At 30.2% G+C, this 10,155-nt stretch overlaps 1 protein-coding gene across 1 annotated transcript; it reads right to left on the bottom strand.

The window, feature by feature from the left end:
- Positions 1-2,119: 2,119 nt before the first annotated feature.
- Positions 2,120-5,920, bottom strand: LOC146931483 (glucan endo-1,3-beta-glucosidase-like). Its single transcript, XM_085702970.1, has 3 exons — positions 5,761-5,920; positions 2,567-3,510; positions 2,120-2,243 (listed from the first exon to the last, which is right to left on the bottom strand). The coding sequence occupies exons 1-2, from the start codon at positions 5,813-5,815 to the stop codon at positions 2,576-2,578; spliced, it is 990 nt and encodes a 329-aa protein (XP_085559096.1). The 5' UTR covers positions 5,816-5,920; the 3' UTR covers positions 2,120-2,243; positions 2,567-2,575.
- Between the last annotated feature and the right edge of the window lie 4,235 nt (positions 5,921-10,155).

Raw genomic sequence — 10,155 nt, 5'->3', positions numbered from 1 at the left:
ATGAGTCATCACATTGCTGGATACCACGTTAAATCTTATGTTGTTTTCATTCTGCCTTTTACTATATATTATTGTCATTATTCTCATGTCGCGTTATAACAAACTAGTATCAAAGCTTGTTCGGATATGTCCAGGCGGGAACGATGGTTGAAGGTAAAATTTTGAAAGTCGACAAGTTCACTGGGAGGAATAATTTTGAAAGCCTGCATCAAATCCTCTACCTGCTGATATCGTCACTCTGGATGAGAAGGCACAATCTACGCTGCTCCTTGATTTGGAAGTATAGACGCATTTTGTCAATGCCATTTTGTCAATGCCATTTGACTTATGCAAAGACTTGGCCATATAAATAAAGGCCTTGTGTATTAGTAATTTCTTGCACCAATAGTTAGTGGTTTTCCTATAGCTGGTATTACATCTACTATTCAGCATATGTAATCTGTAATTATCGATCGTAGTAGACCTCTTTTTCGTGGCTTTGCGTGTGGATGAGTCATCACATTGCTGGATACCACGTTAAATCTTGTGTTGTTTTCATTCTGCCTTTTACTATATATTATTGTCATTATTCTCACGTCGTGTTATAACAAACTAGTATCAGAGCTTGTTCGGATATGTTCAGGCGGGAACGATGGTTGATGGTAAAATTTTGAAAGTCGACAAGTTCACTGGGAGGAATAATTTTGAAAGCCTGCATCAAATCCTCTACCTGCTGATATCGTCACTTTGGATGAGAAGGCACAATCTACGCTGCTCCTTGATTTGGAAGTATATACGCATTTTGTCAATGCCATTTGACTTATATAAATCAACGAAGCACTCCAGAGCAAACTCCATCGGATTCCACAGCTGTGTAGTAATAACAAACTAAGTGTGAGTCGTTGCAAACGACAAATTTTAGGGGTTATGATGCACATGTACGAGTAAGGTAACAATGCAGAGAATAAAATACAACAGTTTAAAATATATTAAAGTAGGAGTACGCCAATAAAATTATGAGTTTTTATGTAGTATAACATGGGAGGACTAAATTATTCAATTCACATCACAATAAACCTTGCTTCCTAACTACTCCCTTATCCATCTTTTAAAACTTGATTCTATTCTACTATGCATATTATGCATATGTGTATATGTTTTTATTATGGATCCTGCTAATCGGTGCCCTCAGGGCACGGGTTAAGGATACTCAAAAAGAAAGTTATTACCATAAAAGGAAAATATTTTTGACTTTTTATAAATTAATTACATAATTTCAATACATTAACTACTATATAATTTTCTCTTTAATATCCTTAACCAGTGTCGGGGGCACCGGTTAGCATTTCCCTTTTATATATAATTAGTAATTACATATGTTATGAGCTATTTATTATAGCTACTTATTTTCATATCTTATTATGAGATATTAGTCCAACGTTATCAATTCTTTTATGGGTCATGTTAACTTGTGCCCTAAGGGCACATGTTAAACAACCCAAAAATAGAAATATTCCATTAATATTTGTGCATTCAATTAATTAAAAGTTAAAAAATTAATTTCAATGTGCGAGTTCCAACAAAAAATTTCTACATTTGATTCATTAACTTGTGCCTTAAGGGCACAAGTTAACGTACATTTCCCTTCTTTTATTTATTATAATTAAAATCTAATAACCATTATACCTTACTATACTAGTGAATGTTATCTGCCAACACAATTTCCTATCTCCTCTCTTATGAGGATTCTAAAATTATAAACCAAGCCAGATGCGAAGGATTAATTCACAAATTTACATGAAATTGTGATTGATTTATTTTTAGAAGTAACATTGATGCTTCAAATATTCTCCCTTCTAACTTTTGAGATAAAAATGCTTCTATTATCTATTGCATAGTGCTCATTACCATCCCACTCTCAATTTTTAGGCCAAATACCTCCTTGGGTTCTTTAAGTTTTAATTACACTTAGTTATAAATATTTATTGCATACTTTTAAATCATGACAATCTATATTTCTTATTCACATATTCAATTTCATAGAATTTTAAAAAGTGAGCTGGACTTCAAATTTTAAAAATATATGATAAAATTGGAGGCTCAGACTGATTTAGTTTAATGACTTAACTACAACCATAAGTAACAATATATGATATTTCATTTATTTAACTCATTATATACATAGAAAGATGGAAATAAGATGTGCACACATGACACAATTATTCATAGTAAACTATATTTAGTTGCGTTTCTTTTTTAAATTACTCCCTCCGTCTTTTTTTATAAGCAAAAAACACTAATTCACACTTATTAAGAAAACCAATACTTAGTGATTTGAGGTATAATTTTTTGTGTTCTCCTTGGAATAAGTTTCATGGAAAGATGTAAAAATAATTCTCATTGGTTAAAAATTATGGAGAAAATAAAAAGAGAAACAAATTGAATGCAACATGCATTTAATTTTATATTGGAAAAGATGATTTGTTTGAAAAAACACAATAATAACATAAAAGTTGGTGTTTTTTGCTTATATTTTGATACAAAGAAAATGAGATTTTTTTGCTTATATTTTAGGACGGAGGGAGTATCAATTTGTTCAATTGAAACTTGTTTGATATTTAGATGATTTGTCAGGATTAAAGAGACCAAAATGTTGTTCAGTTGCTTCACCATTCTTCTGATTTTCATCAAACATGGCAAACAAGTAAGTCTCAATAGCTCCGGGTCTCTTAGGAGTCCCATTCTTGACGTGATTGATCAAATTTTGATAATATGTGGAAGCATTATCAGTTGAGGCACTATCCCCGCCTTCCGAGGGCCATCCACTCTCGGACACAACTATCTTCACATCGGAACCCCCAACTTTCTCAAGAGCAGCGTATACTGAGTCTAATTGGGCATCAAAGAGGTTTTGGTACCCAACCTCATTGTTTCCTTGTTGTTTAAAGAGAGCATAGTCAAGAGAAATGCTTTGTTTATTTTCTTTATAAGCGATGTACGGATACACATTGGCAAGAAGTGGCGCTCCATTGTTCTTTAGGAAGTTTATTATTGGTTGTAAATATTGTTTAGCTTGGTCAATGAAAACACCATCATTGGGTGGATATGAATTACCAATCAAAGTCATGTCAATTGCTGTTGAGACCTTGATCTGTCCTTGTAAATTTGCTGATGAAATTGCATTTTGAATGTTTTGCATGGCAGTGGCAATGTACTGGGCTTCATTGTCATTAGGTTTAATTTCATTTCCAACACTGATGTACTTGATTTTTACATCTTGAGCATAGGCTGTCACATACTTTTGGACCCAATTTGTAGCTTGATTGGCATCTGTGAGAGAAGAAAGGGTTTCCTTGGCCACATCAAGGATCAATTCTATGTTGGAACCTTTAAGGGCTTGAAGGGCTTGTTCGTCTGGGGAGTATATACGCATTTTGTCAATGCCATTTGACTTGTATAAATCCACAACTTCTTGCCTTGATGGTAGATTATTGCCAAGCATTCCATAGCAAACTCCTACGGATTGCACAACTGCGTAACAATAACGAACTAAGTGTGAGTCGTTGCAAACGACAAAAGGTAACAATACGGAGAATATGATAAAGTAGTTTAAAATAAATTAAAGTAGGAGTACGGCAATAAAAATTAAGAGTTTTTTTTTTATATAGTATAACATGGGAGAACTAAATTAATTCAATTCACATCACAGTTGAAAGTTTAAAGTAAAAAAATTGTGTTTGGTTATGATAACAAAAAAGCTTATATACACAAATAATGTTATATTAATACATCAAAAATCTACAAACTTCACTCGCAACGAAAGAACTAGAAAAAGTAAATCGAATCAAACAAGTATCGTACGTGTACCAGTACTGACTACATATCCGATACAAGTAGTTAACCTCTTTATAAATACAGTTGCTTGAGAGGTTGATGGTTAGTTTGTTAGGCAAGAAAAAAAATTGTTAGCAAGTTGGACACTGAACCTCAATCTTAATGTATACTTTTTCATCGTCCTAACCTATAATACAAGTAATCTACAAATTCAGAATTGTAATTCATTAAATTAAATTACTATATATAAAATAATTGTCCAAAGTGACCTGGACTTCAAATTTTAAATAATAATTATTTTTTTAATATATGTGATTCTATCTACTCAGATATATTCTTTTTATTATTTTAATTTTGTATCAATACCTACTTTATTTGTATGTCTTTGATTGTCTCGTCAATTGTCCCACAAAGAGTTCATATAACAAACCTTTACACGAATTTGCATTCCATTGAGCAAAATGTCGGTTGACAAAAATGTAATTGCAATTCTTAAAAAAAAAAATGTAAATGCAATCAAAATATACTTTTAGTTTTCTAGATTCCACTTACACTGTAAAATATTAATGTGAACGTACTCTCATAATTGGCAATTTATTGTGTCCTTTGAACGGGAGACATAATCCTTTGGACCTTATTTTATTGAAGTTACACATCCTTAAGGGTGAGGCCTCACACTTATGATATAGAAACACACTTACATAAATACATAAATATTAAATGGGAAATGCTAAAGAGTGCCCTTGGGGCATTGGATAAAAGAAAAAAAAAAATAGAAATTTTGTGTTGGAAAGTGATAAAAAGTGGACAAATCAACTTGTAAAAAGTTTACAAATTGTTGTTTCCAATGCACCATTACCCTAAGGGCATTGGTCAACAAGACCCATATTAAATATATCTTAAGTCCGTATAAAATTGTAAATTCTAAAGTTTAGGTTCTACACAAATTTTGTTAAATTTTATTTTCTATTTTATTTTAAAATATTAAATACAAAACTAAAAACACTCATTTTTTTAAAAAGTTATTCAAATAGAATTATATTAATTGGACAAATTATGTAAAGACTAAAATGAAAAGTTATAATTTTACCCTATAAGTAATATATACAAAAATATGAATAAATCTAAAAAAAAAAAATTGACAAAGAATAGATACAATAACAACAAAACAACAATATGATTACTTCAAAAAAGAAACAAAACAATAATATGATTACTTCAAAAAAGAAAAAAACAATAATGTGATGAAACTATCATTTGCTTAAATAATTTTTTATTTTCATTAACTTACTTGACTTATTAAGCTTCGTTATTATAAGGAATAATTTTGTGATCGACTATGAGCCAAAAAAAAAAAAAAACTAATTCACCTTTGGACCCGGTCCAAATGTGGACTTCACTATTAGTAGTAAATTTTAAGAAAATATTATATTTATTTTTTATTTTTGTATTAGTATAAAATTCATTATTTACTGAAAACGGAAGAGTTCACTTTGAACTATTTTTAAGAGGTCCATATTAGATGCACCTTAAAATATATACTTAACTCCCTAAAAATAATTAGATTAGCTTCGCCACTTTACATCCTTTCAAAAAGTTATATTACTAAAAATTAATAAATAATTTTTTTTAATTTTTTTTTGACAAAAAATAATTTTTTTAATTAAAAATTAATTAATTTTTTCAACATAAAATAGTTGTATAACACACATATTCTAGTTATAAAACAAACATATAACAATACTTGTAAAAAAAAAATGTATAGAGTGGATAGAGATATGTTCATAAAAAAGAGAGTGCATATACATGTAATTAAGCAAATCATTAAGCTTTAACAATGGAGACATATGCAAACAAATATGTTGATGCTCACATTAATATAAGTCAAATCCTAGATATAAAAATATATAAACAAAAGAAATAATTAACATATAATGCAATACAGACCTGTAAATTTTAGTCCAATGGACAGTATACCAACAAGTAGAAAAATGATAGACATGATCGATGGAAGAGTTTCTTTTAAAGAGTGTATGCTTGAATTTTTTTTGGTTACTATGCTTGAATTATACCAAAGTATAAACCAAGTAAGTATATATGCAGCTTTGATATCTTTATTCCACCTGCTAGTCCATATTTATATGCATAATAATAAGAAGAAGAAACCAATACTATTCCTAATGCTATGGTTTTTAATTCCAACCATTTTTTCTGGTGAAACGCATATATTGTTGAATGATGGCTTAATGCATACAAGACTAATGTTAATTAGCCGCCATTATTTTGCATACTAGTCAGCCAGCTTAACTACGTGAAGGAAAGGAAACATTCTTAATTTTAACATTTGAATTTTCTTTTTTTTTTTTGGTACAAAAATTTGAATTTTCTGTTGTTATTTTGTGGGGAAGTCTTAAGATGACGTGATAAATTCATATGGTTATTTGTAAGTGACCGGAATTCGTAACAAGTCATTAGTTTTGTATCAACCTACGTACAATTCTGACTGGCCCTTCTAATAGGTGTGTTTGATGTCAGATATGTGTTAGACTCCGATACAACACCAATACATGCATGCGATAATTTTTAATCAACTTATTTTTTTAAAAAAAATTAATAGTATTTTGACGTCTCCATGTCGGTCTTGTGTCTAGTACATATGTGTGTGTTACTGCTTCATACGTGAGTATCACCCTTGTTTGAGACTTTTCTTTAGAGAAGCCAATTCGTTTAAATGCGTATCCGTCAACTGGTTTATACTACCAACTTGAATGTGGAGCGGGCCATTTTATTTTAGAGAAACTTATACCTATGGAGCCCTCATCTATATATAAATCTAGATTTTTCAAATCTAACCGATCATTTTTACCCAAAAAAAAAAAAAAAACTGGTTTATATAGTTTAACTGTCTTCCTGTGATTCATTAACCTTGGTTTTTTAAATGGTAAATAATAATTGTTATTTTTGTTAGTGAGAAAATTTAACCTATAACCTCCTCATAATCTCCATTAGGTTAGAGTTTACGACATCATCAACATCGTCTATAGGTGATTGTTTTATCAATGTTTTACCAATTAGTCTTGTCATCTCTGATGTAGATTCTTATACATATCCTGTCAAGAGAGTCCGAAAAGGAGGCGTCAACATTGCATTTATACATACTTAGAAATCGAAGGATATGTTCTTTGTGTTATTCAATTTAGGATTTTTTTTTTCTTTTCAATTTGGGAATAAAAAATTAGTTTAGGGTTTCTAAATTTATTCTCCAATTCTTTTTTATTTTAATATTAATTTCTTATTTAATTTTATGATTATATTTAAATTTTAATGAAGTGGATATAATATGTCAAAAGATGTGTCACATACACAATGTCACATAGGATCCACGTCATTAATGAGCTTGTCACAACATCCAAAAAGGAGGGGGACCAAATTTTTTTGTTGACTTTCTAACTAAGGGATGAGAAAGTTGGTTTTGAAAAAAGGGATGTCAAAAGTTAACAATTTTGAAAATATGGGGATCAAAATTGCATTTAAGGCAAAAAAAATTACACATATTATTTCATGATATCAATCTTTAATATATTGTCGCGTCATTTTTCGGAGATCAATGCTATTTGATTAGCTTATTGACTCACTAATTATTTCACGACTTTGAAAAAAATTTATTTAAATTGGGGGGTCCGGGGTTGGTTATATTTAGGGAAGGTATTAGCACCCTAAATATTCGTAGTACTCTACGAGAACCTTTTGATTTTTATTTAAATAATGTGTTATAACTTGCTTATTTTTTTGGAAAAAAAAAAGAATTTGATCTTCAATTGATTTGGAAGGACGAGTGTCCTCTGCCTACGTACCCGTGAGGGATCAAAACCTTGTAGTTCGGGGTAGAAAATGACGTTTGATTGGTGGAGTGCTTTTTATTAGTTTTGAAAAAGGTTTTGAAATGAAAAATCCAAGTGGCAAAATAAGTTTGTTTGTATTTTTTATGTTAAAAGGAAATAGACTTATGATAAAATTAAATTGATTGATGTTTGACTTAAGAAAATAAAATAAAAAGGACGGTCACTTGATTTAGGATCAAGGTTTATTATAGAAAAATATTTTTGTGAGTTTTGTAATATTTGCATGTTTTTGTTGTTTTTAAATGATAATTAAACTAAAATTGAAACTAACGGAACAGGAAAAATAAAAACTTAGGCACTTTGTGGTGACGTTGGATCACCACAAAGACCATTAACCTAAAACTATAAAGCATAAAAATAAAGCATACACACACACACGCACGCACACATGCACCTAAAGCTATTAGCTTAAGCCTATTATACATTCTAAAGTCTACGGAAAAGGTAAATAACAGAAAAATAAAATATGCATGATTTACATTAACCCTATATTTACATTCTAATATCCATGTAATAAAAATAAATGACGGAAAATAAATATGTAATAGGTGGAATAATAAAGATGCATGAGAATTAAAAAAATAAAATGCTAAAGAAAAGAAAAAAAATGCATGAAGAAGAAATAAAAAAAAGAAATGCAAAGGGGTCACCAATTCTCTTTATGATTGAATCTTTTAACTTTGGAGAGCAGCCACGACCTTGCAATTGGAATGGAATAGAAAAGCCAATGCAAACACCTACAACAAGCTGTTAACGATGGATTCTCTAGATAAAAGAAGCGGTTGCTACCTGAAACAATTCAAAGCAATATGATATCGATAACAGTGCATCCACGCAGCAGTTTATGCATATGTATATATGTGGAACACGGCAGTCAAAAGTAACAACAGCAATAGTGGTGCTCAAATTGTAATATGGAACTAGAAAATTGAAAGAAAAAAAAATTGCCTCCAACAAGAATTCTAAAAAGTATATTATATTATGGTAGCTGGACGGTTTGGAGCAGTGACGTAGTAGGAATGAAATAAAATAGGAGGCAATCAATTGAAAATAAAGCAGCGCTAAAGGGACTCAAATGAAATAAGGTGAATAGTAATCGTATGAAGTAGCAATTAAATTCAAATGAGTGTTGACGGCTGAATGGAAAAAAATTACAGGTTCAAAATATTATACGGTGGTTAGCAAATTTAAATTCGATGAATTGGAATCAAACCATGAACAATAGCGATAAAAATGAAGGAATCAATGCAAAACTTAAAATTGAAACCAAGTTAAATATTCTGCAGAACTCTCTTGTAAAGTGCGGTGGCTAGGGTTTTGAAATATTTTGTGTGTTGCAGCTTTATGCGTCCTTTCTTTCTTGGCTGTGCAGCTTTGGTTTTATAGTGTCAAGGTTTTGATTTAGGGTTTGTTAAAGAGTAGCAAAAAGTGTGGCTTGGAGAGGAGGAAAGCAGCTGTGTTCCTGCAGATGAGGCAAAGCTGTTTTTTTGGATTGGAATGAATGAAACGTACAGGCTGTGTTTGGACTGAATTTGATTGAACCTGGACTATTTTTTGACTTAAACACTTTATAATAAAAATAAGTAAATAAAATGAAAGGTAAAAAATACCAAGAGATAAATATGCATATTTTTGGGTTTTTTTATGGACATAATAACAAAATAAATAAAAACAAAATAAAATAAGAAATAAAAATGAGATAAATCAATATATATACATATATTTAAAAAGAAAAAGAAATTAGAGTCAATTAATTAAAGAAATTAACTAGAAGATGGAAATTAAAGTTAATTAAAAAAGTGAGAAGAGGGCCCGACTTGGAACCAAAATGAGGTATTTTAAAATACCTCTCTGCCAAAATTTTCACTGAAAAGTCAGAGACTGATCAGTGTTAAACGACGTATGAATGTAGGGTCCATCGACACGTGTCAGTGATATCTTAGGTCAAAAATTGGGGTATGACATATATTTAAAGTAATTTTTAAATCAAATATTTTTAAATTTAGTTAATGGAATAATACTAAAAAGAAGTTATTAAAGAGTATCCTTTCAGCATTATTCAACTTTTAAGAAGTCAAATATTGTTGTTTCCGGTGCAAAATGTCTATCTTTTGCTTTCTTAACAAAAAATTTTAGAATACTTATTAGCAAGACCCATAAGTAATTTAAAAAAATTAAACATTTTGAAATCATGTTACTCCACATTAAAATCGTTTGTGGTCTTGTTTTTCTGGCACAGTTTATCGTTTTTTTGACGTGCTTTGGTGATTTGATTTTGTATTAGTTTTGGTCACTGCTTGTGTTGCGGTTCTCTGCAGCTTCTATTTGTGGTTCTATGTTGCTCATATATTTTACCATGGGTATTTTATTCTTTACAAGTTCTTCATTTGTGTATTTTACTGTTGTCCTTGCTTGATACAATTAGGTCACATAGACAACT

The sequence above is a fragment of the Medicago sativa genome, chromosome 4, assembly GCF_051527215.1.
Source record: "Medicago sativa cultivar Bolivia chromosome 4, Bolivia_mono, whole genome shotgun sequence".
NCBI lineage: Eukaryota > Viridiplantae > Streptophyta > Magnoliopsida > Fabales > Fabaceae > Medicago > Medicago sativa.
This window is presented reverse-complemented; position numbering and strand designations above follow the sequence as displayed.